Source organism: Limanda limanda, chromosome 4 (assembly GCF_963576545.1).
Source record: "Limanda limanda chromosome 4, fLimLim1.1, whole genome shotgun sequence".
NCBI classification, from domain to species: domain Eukaryota; kingdom Metazoa; phylum Chordata; class Actinopteri; order Pleuronectiformes; family Pleuronectidae; genus Limanda; species Limanda limanda.
Genome location: NC_083639.1, coordinates 1,796,314 through 1,811,954, shown reverse-complemented (window position 1 = coordinate 1,811,954; position 15,641 = coordinate 1,796,314). Strand labels below are relative to the sequence as shown.

General features: G+C 38.9%; 2 protein-coding genes across 3 annotated transcripts; one reads left to right on the top strand and one right to left on the bottom strand.

Annotated features, from left to right (window-relative positions):
• Positions 1 to 376: 376 nt before the first annotated feature.
• Positions 377 to 5,049, top strand: LOC132999974 (uncharacterized). 2 transcript variants are annotated; one of them, XM_061069784.1, is made up of 6 exons: positions 377 to 610; positions 1,791 to 2,398; positions 2,514 to 2,624; positions 2,910 to 2,971; positions 3,794 to 4,054; positions 4,411 to 5,049. In XM_061069784.1, the coding sequence occupies exons 1-6, from the start codon at positions 597 to 599 to the stop codon at positions 4,447 to 4,449; spliced, it is 1,095 nt and encodes a 364-aa protein (XP_060925767.1). In that variant the 5' UTR covers positions 377 to 596; the 3' UTR covers positions 4,450 to 5,049. The 2 variants fall into 2 exon arrangements, with proteins under 2 accessions (XP_060925767.1, XP_060925768.1); XM_061069785.1 differs by lacking the exon at positions 377 to 610 and adding an exon at positions 666 to 750.
• Positions 5,050 to 8,219: 3,170 nt separating this feature from the next.
• On the bottom strand, positions 8,220 to 10,748 carry rplp2 (ribosomal protein, large P2). Its single transcript, XM_061069584.1, has 5 exons — positions 10,667 to 10,748; positions 9,173 to 9,296; positions 9,017 to 9,065; positions 8,821 to 8,925; positions 8,220 to 8,347 (listed from the first exon to the last, which is right to left on the bottom strand). The coding sequence occupies exons 2-5, from the start codon at positions 9,293 to 9,295 to the stop codon at positions 8,271 to 8,273; spliced, it is 354 nt and encodes a 117-aa protein (XP_060925567.1). The 5' UTR covers position 9,296; positions 10,667 to 10,748; the 3' UTR covers positions 8,220 to 8,270.
• Positions 10,749 to 15,641: the final 4,893 nt, after the last annotated feature.

Below are 15,641 nucleotides of genomic sequence, written 5' to 3'. Positions count from 1 at the left end.
ACCTGTTGCACAAAAGGGTCACAAGATAATTTAAGGAGATAAAAGATAAATAAATTCAAACTTTTTTATTAATATCCCTCTTGTTTAAAATGTTCCTGGTTCATTTTTTGTTTTTACCTTTTTCATGTTGCTTAAATTATTGCAATAAATACTATATATAGATAAAACAATTAAGTGTTTTTTTGCGTGACAACCCTTACGCAACCTCTTTCCACATTTTTTTTCAATTACCTAAACTAATAAAAAGGCGTTGGTCACATGTTTCCACTCCTCTGATAGGCAACTCTTTTTTACTTCCTCTTCGTTCAGAGCAGAAAGAGTGAAACCACAAACAAGTGACGTCAGCGTGCCACAGAAAGCAGGAAGACAGGTGATATGCTGCCCTGCTCCCTCCACCCCTCTGTCTGCCTGCAGGTACAGATCAGGCTGCGTGTCCTTACATGGTGGGAGGAGGTGAGGAGGTATGTTCACAGTAGAGCTTCCCTCCAGAACAGAGACGACATCTTACACATGAACCTCGAGCTGCTGACAGTCCCACACAGTGTGCATCACCTCTGTGGTAACCACTGACACAGATCTCTACTACAACTCTGACCATGACTGAGACCAGGTGAGTTCACTTTATCCTCATTCTGCAGCTTTAAGTGGACTGAACAACAGCTGTCGCCATGACACCCTCTAGTTTGTACTGTTCCTCTTTCTCCCTTTTGACTTTTTACAGCGTTTTGAAACGTCTCTCCTTTTCTGCAGGTACAGCTTCATAGTCTTAGTATTAGAATAGAATAATATTCACTTATTTTCCATTATGTAACTCAAACATGAGATGTTTATCCACAAATGGACAGAGAACCAACTGCCTTCATAATAGGACAAATTATTACTTCTTAAAAAAAAATCGGAAAGCTAAATAAATGTGTTGGTTTCCTGCTTGTGAAAGGTTACAACATGTTTTTGGTGGTTTACCGAGTAACTTGAATATTGTGTGTGACTGTTGAAGGCAAACAAGTCATTTGAATAAGTCAACACAGACTTCGGACATTTTGTGTTGAATGTGTTTCACTGTTTACAAGTATATAATAGTATAAGTTAAGTTAAGGGATGTTATTGATTAGATTAAATGTAAATAATAGGCTCTGGGAAATAATTAATACCTGATTAAGCTTAGGGCTGCGTCTTGTATTTTTTTCCTAACTGAATAAAAAGACAAGCATCTTCTTTAATAACTAATCTTGTACAACAAAATGCACAAGTTGATAGTTGTACAAGAATAGTGAAACATGCCCATTGCTCTTTTCAAAACCCTTAATTCTTATTCATGACATCCAACCCTCTGATACCAAAAGTTCAGTTCAGTTTATTTTAAGACAATAAAAGCGAGCAGTCTCTGCCAAGGACCAACAGTCCAAATTGCACACACTCATAAATATCAGACAAATATGAGATATTGGTTAATCAAGATCCGAGAGTTATTCCCTCAGAAAGCAGTGTAAATGTTGATAAAAACGCAATGTTACAGAGAGTGTAAACCTTCCTTGACCAATGTCTGACCCTCCCGCCGTGGAAATGTTTCTTTGTTTAATTAAACAAATGGTGGAAAGTGAAAAGCAGTAAATCTTAGAGGATCAAATCATACAAAATGATAACTGACCGCTGAAGTGATTTTGGACTGAAAGGGCCAGAAGTTCAATGCAAAACAATGTAGTTGTTGTGGTTAACTGGACCAAACACAGCAGGACCTTAATGACTAGGAAACTATTGCGTGTGTGTGATGTTGTTTCCTTCTTCCACAGTCTCCCCACCATGGAAACACACACATACAAACAAGGGCTCAATAACGGGCAGTTGATTTATGTTCCTCACAAGGACACGATCCGTCTGCTGGAGGTTTTCGTCAAGCGCAGCCTGAGCGTCAACGATGGGTCGCTGTCGAAGAAGGGGATGGAGAGGAAAGAGAAATGGGTGACCAAAAAAGACAGACGACACTCCAGCGACCCGTCCCTTCACCTGGCCGGTGAATCCATTGATATTGAGTCCTTTATTGCAATCAAACCCTCCACTGATCTGCCTGAAACGTTTGCCAAAGAACCAAAGAAACAGAAGAAAAAGTCATGGAAGAACAGGAAACCCTCTTTTTGGAAAAGCATGGTGGGCTTTTTTTCTGGGAAGAGCAGCGAGGACAGAGATGAGGACAGCGCTACAGACCCGTCCAGGGACTCCACGCTGGAGCCGAACTCCGAGGCTGCGATCACCTGCCTGCCCACAACTCCAGCAGCTTCACTGAAGAAGTCCTCGAGGAAAAAGACCATGAAAAGAAGGTTCTCGAAGAGGCGCATCTCTCTGATAAAACCAAACAGGCCTGGGAAAGATCTCATCGCTGCTGACATCAGTGACTTTGGAGGTGAACTTCAGGAGTCAATGGATAAATTACCTATTTGTGTTTGAGAGAAGAAAATACGTATTTAACTCATAAGTGTTAACAAATCTGGGATGAATAACGTAGTGTTGCTTTGCAGCTCTCACGAGGGTGGAGCCGACGGAGGCGTACTACGAGAAGGTGTCAGAAGAACTGGAAAAGATTGTCCTGGAGGTCAAAGTAAAGGAGGAAGATCAGGATCTGACACATGGTGAGAAACAATTTCTCTTTACTCTCTTGAAAGCACCGTTAAAGTGTGGAAAATATCACGATCAACTTGTTTCTCTGCTTGATTTAGTTTGTGACAGTTCAGTGGAATTTCTCATCCTCCTGTCTTCACTCTGATTTGCATTTCTGCAGGTTGCACATTATTCTCCCTCAATATCCGCTCATTAATTTAATTTAATAGCTAAAACTGTATTATAACAACAGATTCTGGTATCATGACTTGTTCTAAATGTTAATAACACTTTCTCCTCCCTCTGTTTTGTCTCAGAGGAAGTGATCAACAGGATCATTACTTTAACAAAGAAGGAGGGGGACGCCATGGACATCAAGGTTGGTACACGCTCCTGTTGTTGAGTTAACTGCAGGTTTATAAGTTCTTATTGTCTGTTTTTTTGTAAAATAATGCTTTTAGTAAATTAATCAGATCGAAGTGAGGTCTCATATATTTTTAACAGTTTGCTGTAGTGATAACGGAAGTGAACATTTTAAATAGAGCATGTGAAAAGAGTTAAAGAGTCAAACTGAAAGTGCCGCTGTGCAAAACCAAACACAGCATGTCATGTGACTGCTGCTCTGCATTTATCAATGTCAAAAACAACTGTGAGGCTGCAACAATTTGTCGACACAGAATCAACAACTTTTTAAATTTTTATATTTTATCAAAACTGAATATACATGTCTGTAACAAGTTACAAAAAAACATGAATCTAGAACCTGGTCCTGATACACAAGAAGTTTTATTTATTTTGTCTTTACCGCCACACAATTCCATGGTAATCTGTCAGTTTTTGCGTAATCCGACTGACAAATGCAGATAAAAACAATCAATTTGATGACATCCTCTAGGGATTTAATACATTTTTCACCATACATATGTTATTTATAAATAAAAGGGTTGCAGATTGATCAATAGTGAAAGAAAAAGCATGTTATCTGCTTATTTAAATGTACTATTCTGAAATGCTGCTGCAAAGTGCTGACATGTTCTTGACATGTCATGTGATGAGCCATCATTTTCGTTTAATCTGTTTACTACTGGAAAATTACAAAACTTTACAGGCACAATAATGTTTCTACTCTCACCATAAATGTTTACGAGCAGTGGCAATATACTGGATTTACTGAAAGCCATGTTCCCCTCACCTCCTCCAGATGAAGGATAACCCCACCCTGAACCACTTCTTCAAGTCGATGTCCTATGGTGCCTTCCAGAAACTGGCCGACGCTTATCTGGAGAAGGAGGCAACGCCCACCCACAATCCTCCCACCGTGCTGCCCACAGCGCCCGAGCTGGTCAACCTGGCCTTCACGCTCGACTTCACGGCCATGGTTGCCGGGCTCTCCAGACAGAACGCAAGTCACATTACAGGACTGGGGAACCGCTACCTACAGGACAGATTCGAATACAATCAGGTGAGAGTCTGAGATGTCAGGAAATGGAGAAGAGGAGGAATCTAAACATTAGAAAGTAGATAACTGCAATATTGTTTTTATGTTTTTTTAAAGAGGAATTCCAAAACTTGTCAATCTGAGGCCTATTTGTAAATGAATGGTTCTTAATCAGAACACATTTCGTGGAGTCGCAGTTCAATAAATCATAGACACAATCTACTGGACGGATTCACACACACACACACATTTATAGACATCAGGCCAAGGGTGAAAAATACCGGCACTCCCTTTAACCCATGTGCAAGTGCACAGATTCTGCACATTTCTGTTTGAACAGTCGCAGAGGAAGTATTTAAACTCTTGTTCTCTTTTCGCAGCCGTGTACAGATCACCCATGGTCCGACAGTGACGATTGAAACTCAGCTTCACGACCACACTTCACGACCACACTTCAGCTTTTCTCAGCTCGGCCCATGTGGCCCAAGGACGTGTTGCAAAGCATCACTTCCCTTTACAAACTTTTTAAGAACAGAAGAGCTGCTTGGCAAAACCTTTAAATCCACGTACAAGCTACTTTCCGTTTTCAAACTGAAACTGTTTTGACGTGACAACACTTACGCAACAGGCGGTTGAGCGGCTTTGGAACATTTCAGCTTGTGTGTTTTTCCAAGCTGAAGAACTGTTGACTCAAGGCTTCTTCACCTGTCGGCTCTGCCCCAGAACACGCTGCAGTATTTCCCCATCGCGGATTAACCCGGTTCTCCTGTAATGACACTGAAGATGTGATGCTCAAATCAAACATTCAACAACAATATGTTTCTGTACATTGATTTTGTGATCATCCAAATGAGCACTGTGAAAACTGTTCATGTATATAAGCTCGACCCGTATGTGCAATATGTTTCTACATTTCTAGGATTTAAGTAAAGTGTGTTTAATAGAAGCTCAACTACAATGTGAAATATCTGTTAATGTTTGTTGTTATGAGTGCTGGCATTCATATCAACACATGCAAATTAAACAATATCTTTTATTGTAACTTTTCTTTTTGTCATCCTTGTCACACTTTGAACTTTTCCTCTCCATAGCCGTGGCCGAACTTCTTAACACAGGCCTCAGTGACGCATTATCTACTCGTCACCTCATCAGATAAAACCACAATCCTCCTGCTGACACACTTTTTATTCTCCAGAAATCGAAGAGAAGATGTTATCTAATGGAATGAATGGTGTCATACAGCTGCAGGCGAAATCTGTAGTTTGGACTTGTTCAGGAGGGGAGAGACTTGTGGATGTGAGGATTTCTTCAGAATCCAAAGCTTTCTGGAGGTCCAAAGAACAATATGTCCTTATCTGAGTTCAGGACCCCCCACCACCACCATGGTTTGCATGATACATTTGAAAGCTCATAAAACAAAACAAAATACCCTTCATTTTTGGTTAATTGCTGCATAATTTTTATGTTAATTTTGAAAGCAATATCTCAGGAACCCCTTGAGGGAATTTCTTCAACTTTGGTTCAAGCGTTCAGTTGGACTCAGTTATGAATTGATTTGAATTTAGTGGTCAAAGTCACAGTGAAGTTGTGTGAAACATACAAATATGAAACATGCTTTTGGTCATTTGAACTCAACATCTCAAGAATGCTTTAATAGAATCATTTCAAATGTTCACTTAGACTCACGGATGATCTGATTAGAAATCACTAGGGTTCAATGTCATGGTGGCTTCACATGAGTCTAAACATTTTTTATGTGGACTGAAACTGCACTGGCTGGTGGAGGCACCCAACCAAAGGGTGGTAATTGTAGTTTGCGTCATGTTTACTGGTAGAATTATGAAGTTAGTACCAGCGCTCACAAACAACCAGAGCACAGTTTTAAGACGTTAGCACCTTTAGACAGGAAACCATGCGTGGAGAGATTAGAGCAATTAACACAACTATGATTCGGCCACACCTCTGTCGTCCTGACAGGCACAGACAACAGCCTGCAACATCAGAATGTTTATTTCTTTTAGGAAGAACATTCCTGCAACAACTTCCACTGAAATCATTAAGTCATGCAACCACATGCAGATTGTGTGTTGATCAGTGTTATGTATTAAATCGTGTGGACGAGGACATGAAGTTAAAATTGTGCCACTCACATGCATTTAGAATATTTCGGGCGTTGTGAACAACTTATATAATAGATTCCTGGTGTCAAGGCTGACGGATAACTATGGGATGGAATGTGACAGTGGAACAGGTTTCTCTGCAGGCAGGGGACCTTTCAGACTAGACACAGGACCGCCTTAAGGTCTTGTCCGATCTATGCAACACACAACACATGCACTCATATACACCAGTGAGAAGAGGGAGGCAGAGGAAACCAGTTAGTGATCACAGCAGGCCAGGTACAGCAGTGCTGTTAATCTAACTGGTGTTAATAATAACAATAATAATAATAATAAACTGAATTATGGTCTGCATGGGCTGTTTGTTTTGTCTGCACAGAAACATCTATACAATGGTCCTTTTCACAGCATAGAACGCAGCTCAGGGGACAAAGCCAAATCATTCCAGTAAAGAAAACAAGTAGAGCACACACCTCACCAAAGGCCCAACCCCATATGAAACTACATTTAAATTCACTAGGACCGGATGCTGTTTAAACCTGCGACTAATCGCACACATTCATAAATATCAGTCTCCTAAAATATGCGGAATTATTCTAAGAGGAAAAGTCCAGTAGATCTTGTGTCACCTTTCTTACAAACCATCACAACAAACTGACAGGTATGTGGAGGTATTTTATTTTCCTCTGAGCGAAGGTGACGTCTAAAGCTCTTGCTCATCGGACCAAAATCCAAGAGAAACCAACAGGTGAAGTGCTGGGAAGCAGGAAACAAATCAGGGCTGGTTTGTTTTGAGGATTACTAACCTCGACGGGTTCGGTGATTAAACGCGCTGCTGGGAAATCAGAGCTGAATTAAAATGAAATTACAAAATATGAATTGTGATTTGATTGATGAGTCAATGTACAAACACTGAGTCAGCTTCAGACTGACACACAGTCCTGACTCACTGCAGAAAAACACAGGAGTCCAACTATTCAAGGCGTCTCTTTTGCACCTTATCACAACCGTATTATACAATATGTCAAAGAACTTTACACAGTGACGTCGAGACCTGGGAATATTATAGAGAGAAACTCAACAGGTCTCACAGTGAGAAAAAGAAAGGGTAGAGAAGAGAGAAAGACCAGGAAGTGTTACATAACCATCGTATTAAAGCACTGTCAGATATAATGAGAACGATAATAGTGGTGGTTAATGATTTAATGATGTTAGTAATGATAGTAGCAGGAATAATGCAGCAGCAATGAATGATAGTTTAATGATGACAGTAAAAGTGATATTTGAGTAAATCTGGATCCTTCTTCATATAAAAAGTTCTGCTTCACCCTAAAGTCTCTGTAAACACCAGGATTTCACACAGCAGCCATTATTAACACTTGGTAAAAGTGTAAAACCCGATTAACAGGTTAAACTGTGTCAAACTTTTGATGTTGACACGGAAACGTTCATAAAACCCTCGTATGAAAACTGTGACCTCTTTCATCAATCAACATTTTTACCGTCAGTCGTTCTTTGGAAGGCTGGAAACAGTTGATTCTGTGAACTGACAGCGAGATGTTAGCATTCACCGACACAGCTGAATGAAATCAAAAATCATTCATATATAGGCTGGGTTTAATGTGTTTTCAGGTCATATAAAAAACAGAACGTTACCACAACTACCAAACCTTTAATGAGGTTATTCACTACATGAAATTACAGCTGAGACCCAAAGTCAGGTGTGAAGCGAAGGCAGGTTCCAAATCTGTTTTCGGGTTGTGTGGTGCGTCTTCCTTTGTGTTTGGATCATTGCTTTGTCCCTTTAAGCCCGTGGCATCATGTGACTCAGGAATCTGAGCAGCAGCAGGACACACTGACCACATGCTGGGTCTGGATTGCCCAATTAGACGGGTCGTCCAGTCTGGACTATTTCTAGCATCAAGCTTTCAACATCTCAGCACTGAAGGCCAGACAGGTTTATTTCTAGAACACTTACCGGTAATTTCACCGAGTGTATTTCCCTTATGCAGAGTCATAATTTGTAAGATCGACTTAAAACCAATAAAAAGGACAAAAACACAACGTGATTTGTGTAAACTTTTACATTTTTATTGCTTTTTAAACGCGGAGAGGGCAGTTTAATCAAAGAGTCCGAAGCCCATGTCTTCGTCTGACTCTTCAGATTCCTCTTTCTTCTCTTCCTTTTTCTCTTCCGCTGGAAAACAAGACAGAAAAGGAAAAAAGTCAACACTACAGAAAGCGGTCAGCAACACTTTTCAGGAACTTTGATATTCAGTTTAATCTTGTTAACAAAAAACATCTTTTTGTCATAGCTTAAGACAAGACAGCATTAATGTCACTTAACCACAACAACATGCAATACCAATGGTGATATTATATATATTCAATATAATTTTTTCTTAAATATTTAGTTTACATTGCCGAAAGCTCGACTAAATAATTACATCTTTCTTTGAAGATAAAAAATAAAATGGCCAAACCTTAAGTCAACTAAAACTTATCTAACAAACTAAATAGGACAATTGGCTCAGGGCAGCTGACTAAATTAAATAATTTGAGAGCGCATCATCATAAGGTGTAATACTGAAATAAACAATGTCAAACAATCCTACAGGAGCAGAAAAACATCAATTTAAGCATGAATCTAATATATTTGTATATTCTTACCAGCAGCAGGTGCAGCCCCAGCTCCGGTGGCCCCGGTAGCGGCGGCAGCAGCAGCCGGAGCCGCCGTAGCACCACCTGCTGGTACAGAGGCTAACTTAGAGAGGCCTGTGGGAAAAGGAGAGAAATATAATTTTTTAGTCATCTTCAATTTACAAAAACTTGAAATCTTTAGCCGTGTTAATTCAGGGTCTTTTACCTGAGTTCATGACTTCATTGAGATCTTTTCCATTGAGCTCAGTAATGACCTGCCCAGAAAAATACAAGATTTAAACTTCAGATACAGGACATCTTCACTGTACAAGAATCAGACCTGTTTTTTTAAACTGCTTATATATAATTTTAACTGATGTACCTTGTTCAAGCGTTCGTCATCGGCCTCGATGCCCACGCTGCCCAAGATGGCCTTGATGTCCTTAGCGGAGGGGCTGGTGTTTCCACCGAGCACAGCCAGGAGGTAAGCGGCCACGTAACGCATTCTGCATTGACAGAAGAGAAACAGGGGACAGGTGAATAATGTGCGACTGTGAAAAATAAAAAGACACAATGAAGCCAAATATCTCAACTTTTGGTTTTAACCTTCAGGAGCCTTGTTTTTCAGTCTTTAAGTTCAGGCTGAGTTACCAGCGTTAAAATAAATATGTCCACAATTATTAGTTGAGCATCTGTTATTCATCAGCAGCCGTATTGATAATCAATTAAGAGATTTTCAAGGGTTAAATTGTTGGTCCCCACATTTCAAATCAAATCATTAGCTGCTAATCTATTTTTAACCTGAATATCTTTGGGTTTTTGAGTCTAAACATAAACTTAACACAGATCATGAAATTGTTTCTGGGCACTTTCATCATGCAAAGAGATAATGTAAATTATCTGTCAGAAGAAGATGAATTTATTTCCTTATAAAGCACACAATAGTACATGGAAGCATTTTTATAATTTTTTTGACAAGATAATTCAACAAGAAATTAATGTAGATGCTACAATATGCATTTTAGTTGCTGGGGGGAGATTATTTTCATTATCAATGATTTACTCTTAAAACTATTCACATAACACAATTCACACTGCTTGTTTTGTGCAGCAAAATATAGAAGACAATAGAAATTTCAATGGGGATTGGGTTTCTGTGTAGTATGAAGAAGAGCATATTTAAAAAAGATATACTATATTTAACATTTCTATTTATAGTATCTGAAGGACTCCATATAAACATCCTGTAAATCAAATGCCACCACTAGGGGGGGGCTGGACAAATGCTTATCAATTTTAGCAGGTTTGTTGTTAAACCATCACATAATAACAATGTGATGTACACACACCGAGTACACACTGTTCTACACAATATACACACAAGTATTACTATGAGTACTATCTAACTACTGTGTTGATCTTGCAGTGGGAGGACACGTTTAGCCTCAGCTAGCGTTAGCTTGGGAGGAGACAGTTAGCTTTAGCTAGCGTTAGCTTGGGAGGAGACAGTTAGCTTTAGCTAGCATTAGCTTCGGAGGAGACAGTTAGCTTTAGCTAGCGTTAGCTTTGGAGGAGACAGTTAGCTTTAGCAAGCGTTAGTGTCGGTCCCTCGCGGACATGGAGATGATGTTATGGAGGTAAGTGTTTATATTTAACATTTCGCGGGTGGAGAAGCGGCTCCTCCAGCAGAGACACACCCGGACCGAGGCAGCATGGCGGCCGCTGTCAAGTCTGGACCGTGTGTCCGCCATTAAGGCTCTCCGCTCCGGCTGCGTCACTCCCAGTACAAACCAGCACAGCAGCTCGTGTCGCATCGTAAACAACGTGAATAACAGAACAATTTTTTTTTCTCTCTGAAGCGGAATCGTTCACTTACTTTAAGTCTAAACGACACGAAACGTGGGTCACGCCAGGAACTGTGGGAGAGGGAAGGGGGCGGTGCCAGAAAGTGTAGAAGGAAGAACGGAGAGCTGCGATTTCATTGGTCCGTTCAGGGGGGTGACAGGCGCCTACGTCATCGCCTCAGCAACCAGGCTTTTATTTGGTTGTGCCATAAAAACATCAACATCAAAGATAGTTATATATTATCTGTGACATTTATGTAATTAGGGCCCGAGCACAGACATCAAAGGTGTCTGGTGAGACCCTATTGAAATTGTAAGGATTATTATTAGGGCCCGAGCACAGACATCAAAGGTGTCTGGTGAGACCCTATTGAAATTGTAAGGATTATTATTATTAGGGCCCGAGCACTGATCAAAGGATCAGGGAGGTCCCTATTGTTATTGTAAGGATTATTTATTATTATTAGGGCCCGAGCACAGACATCAAAGGTGTCTGGTGAGACCCTATTGAAATTGTAAGGATTATTATTATTATTATTATTATTCAGGCAAATGAATTGGCTTTTTGAGGGCTTTAACATGCTCAACTTCTTACCAAAATTTGCAGAAAGTTAGAAAGTGGTGAAAATTTACATATTCTGAAGGAATTTTCAATGGGCGTCGCAAAATGGCTCAACGGTGCCCCCCGAGACAGCCCGAGACCCCCGGAAGGTGTTCCCATTGACCTATCTTCACAAAAATCGATATACAGGTGTATCATGACCAGACAAACAAAAAAGTCTCTTGGTGCAATTGGAAAAACACAACAGGAAGCCTGCTATTTTGCATTTAGTGGCCATTTTGGCCATATTCCACATTTTTTCTTTGATACACTTGTACCAGGGTTTTCATCGGATCAACTTCAAATTGAGATGAGTGTCATCACGACAAGATGGAGATAAAAACTGACTGACAGATTTTTTTTTAATCACACGGTGTGACCGTGGCGTGGTGTCAAAGTTTGATTACACGCCATTAAAACACGATGTTCTGTAACGCGGACATACATGGACCATGAATCCTTTGATTTCAGTCTTCCTAGATCAAAGGAAACTTTATGTCTTGCAAAGGTTACGTCTCTTTATTATTATTATTATTATTCAGGCAAATGAATTGGCTTTTTGAGGGCTTTAACATGCTCAACTTCTTACCAAAATTTGCAGAAAGTTAGAAAGTGGTGAAAATTTACATATTCTGAAGGAATTTTCAATGGGCGTCGCAAAATGGCTCAACGGTGCCCCCCGAGACAGCCCGAGACCCCCGGAAGGTGTTCCCATTGACCTATCTTCACAAAAATCGATATACAGGTGTATCATGACCAGACAAACAAAAAAGTCTCTTGGTGCAATTGGAAAAACACAACAGGAAGCCTGCTATTTTGCATTTAGTGGCCATTTTGGCCATATTCCACATTTTTTCTTTGATACACTTGTACCAGGGTTTTCATCGGATCAACTTCAAATTGAGATGAGTGTCATCACAACAAGATGGAGATAAAAACTGACTGACAGATTTTTTTTTAATCACACGGTGTGACCGTGGCGTGGTGTCAAAGTTTGATAACACGCCATTAAAACACGATGTTCTGTAACGCGGACATACATGGACCATGAATCCTTTGATTTCAGTCTTCCTAGATCAAAGGAAACTTTATGTCTTGCAAAGGTTACGTCTCTCTCTCTCTCAGAACTGGTTATTTTTGTTTTTTCAGACAAAAAGCATGCAACGCTTCAAAATGGATGTGCTCGGGCCCACCCAGTGCTGCTTTGCAGCCCTAAAATTTTTATTATTATTATTATTATTATTATTATTATTATTCAGGCAAATGAATTGGCTTTTTGAGGGCTTTAACATGCTCAATTTCTTACCAAAATTTGCAGAAAGTTAGAAAGTGGTGAAAATTTACGTATTCTGAAGGAATTTTCATTATTATTATTAGGGCCCGAGCACAGACATCAAAGGTGTCTGGTGAGACCCTATTGAAATTGTAATTATTATTATTATTATTATTATTATTATTATTATTATTATTATTATTATTATTATTATTATTATTATTCAGGCAAATGAATTGGCTTTTTGAGGGCTTTAATTATTATTATTATTATTATTCAGGCAAATGAATTGGCTTTTTGAGGGCTTTAACATGCTGAACTTCTTACCAAAATTTGCAGAAAGTTAGAAAGTGGTGAAAAACATATTCTGAAGGAATTTTCAATGGGCATCGCAAAATGGCTCAACGGTGCCCCCGAGACCCCTGGAACGTGTTCACATTGACCGATCTTCACAAAACTCGACACACAGGTGTATCATGACCAGACAAACAAAAAATGTATTTAGGTGCAATTGGAAAACACAACAGGAAGCCTGCTATTTTGCATTTTGTGGCCATTTTGGCCATATTCCACATTTTTACTTTGATGTACTTGTACCAGGGTTTTCATCGGATCAACGTCAAATTGAGATGAGTGTCATCACAACAAGGTGGAGATAAAAACTGACTGACGCATTTTTTTTTAGTCACACGGTGTGACCGTGGCGTGGCGTCAAAGTTTGATTACACGCCATGAAAACACGATGTTCTGGCCATTAAAACATGATTTTCTGTAAATACATCGACCATGAATCCTTTGATGCTGAGCCGGTCAAATATCAAAGGAATCTTTGTTTTTATTATTATTTTCAGGCAAAACGCATGCAACGCTTCAAAATGCATGTGCTCGGGCCCGCCCAGTGCTGCTTTGCAGCCCTAGAAATTTTATTTTATTTTGATACTGTATTTTTGCTATCATATTTATTAGTTATTATTATTATTATTCATTGTATATATATTTTTATTATTATTATTATTATTATTCAGGCAAATGAATTGGCTTTTTGAGGGCTTTAACATGCTCAACTTCTTCTTCTTATTATTATTATTATTAAGACACAAAAATTGTGATAAATACAGTTATTTATATTAGGACATACATTAATATATGCTATATAACCAATAGAAGTGGTGTCCACGTATTGGTATTCATGCAGCTGTAATAAAGTGATATGTGAGATAGTTCTTGGATACAGGTCATTGATCATATTAATAATAATAATATATAACGGCACAATCCTGGTATTATCTTTACCCCTGTAGCTTTAATTTGATGTGACCTCAATTTGGAAATTTGTTTTGCAGTTTCATCATGTTGTGTTATGCTTTGATAGAATGTAAACAAGTTTGACCTCCGCCAAGGCCCAACTGTCCCTTCCAGCTCTATCAGGCTGCTCCAAATTTAACACACTCGAAGATATCAGTCCCCATAATGTGCCTGATGTTTTTCATCCAGATCCATGAATTATTTTCTGGGAAATTGATGAAAAATGGAAACATGTTGTGTAGGTTGGTTGGTGTTGAAAACAAACATAGATGTCTGACTGTTTTATGTCATTATTTTTATTTAATGTTTGGGTCATTGTGATAATTATTATTATTATTCAGGCAAATGAATTGGCTTTTTGAGGGCTTTAACATGCTCAACTTCTTACCAAAATTTGCAGAAAGTTGGAAAGTGGTGAAAATTTACGTATTCTGAAGGAATTTTCAATGGGCGTCGCAAAATGGGTCAACGGTGCCCCCCGAGACTACCCGAGACCCCCGGAAGGTGTTCCTATTGACCGATCTTCAGAAAAATCGATACACAGGTGTATCATGACAAGACAAACAAAAAAGTCTCAGGTGCAATTGGCAAAACACAACACTGCTATTTTGCATTTAGTGGCTATTTTGGCCATATTCCACATTTTTTGTTTGATGCTCTTGTACCAGGGTTTTCATCGGATCAACTTCAAATTGAGATGAGTTTCATCACAACAAGATGGAGATAAAAACTGACTGACGGATTTTTTTTTAATCACACGGTGTGACCGTGGCGTGGCGTCAAAGTTTGATTACTTGCCATTCATACATGATGTTCTGTAACGCGGACATACATGGACCATGAATCCTTTGATTTCAGTCTTCCTAGATCAAAGGAAACTTTATGTCTTGCAAAGGTCACGCCTCTTTCTCTCTCAGAACTGGTTATTTTTGTTTTTTCAGACAAAAAGCATGCAACGCTTCAAAATGGATGTGCTCGGGCCCACCCAGTGCTGCTTTGCAGCCCTAAAAATTTTAGTTAAAGATTGATACTGCAACAGGACATACATTTTACAGTTTTACTTGTTATTATTATATTTACTATTTACTATTATTATTATATTTATTATTTATCTTGTGTTTCTGTTTTTTATTCTTTCTACCTCAATATTTTTTATGTTATTCTATTTATATTTATTATTATTATTATTCAGGCAAATGAATTGGCTTTTTGAGGGCTTTAACATGCTCAACTTCTTATCAAAATTTGCAGAAAGTTGGAAAGTGGTGAAAATTTACGTATTCTGAAGGAATTTTCAATGGGCGTCGCAAAATGGGTCAACGGTGCCCCCCGAGACCACCCGAGACCCCCTGAAGGTGTTCCCATTGACCGATCTTCACAAAAATCGATACACAGGTGTATCATGACCAGACAAACAAAAAAGTCTCATTTATTTATACATTTTCAGGTGCCCATTATAGGTATGGGTTAAATAGCCAATTATACACTGTGCACTCCTTGTTATTATTATTATTATTATTATTATTTGTATTTAGTTCAGAAACACCTTATGTTTCATATCTATACTTCTAAAACTAAGCGAAATGGATCCATGATGACTGTGTAGAGTCTCAACACTAAGTGACTCAAAATAAAATAAATACATTAAAACATCAACTGCCTCTTTATCATCTTTTAATATGGAAACCCTGCATTTCCCTTCATTTATTATTTTATCATTTCGTGAAGCACCTTGTAACTTATTTGAAAAGTGCTACACAAATAAAGCGTATTGTTATTAGCAATCATTTTAGTACCATATATTATTCATGTGTTGACATCAGTAAAG

Coding starts and splice junctions, on each gene's coding strand:
- LOC132999974 (XM_061069784.1), top strand. Junction 2,625..2,909: donor AGATCAGGATCTGACACATG/GTGAGAAACAAT, acceptor GTTTTGTCTCAG/AGGAAGTGATCAACAGGATC. Junction 4,055..4,410: donor ACAGATTCGAATACAATCAG/GTGAGAGTCTGA, acceptor CTCTTTTCGCAG/CCGTGTACAGATCACCCATG.
- rplp2 (XM_061069584.1), bottom strand. CDS start 9,295: ATGCGTTACGTGGCCGCTTACCTCCTGGCTGTGCTCGGTGGAAACACC. Junction 8,926..9,016: donor CAATGAAGTCATGAACTCAG/GTAAAAGACCCT, acceptor CTTTTCCCACAG/GCCTCTCTAAGTTAGCCTCT. Junction 8,348..8,820: donor TGGGGCTGCACCTGCTGCTG/GTAAGAATATAC, acceptor CTTGTTTTCCAG/CGGAAGAGAAAAAGGAAGAG.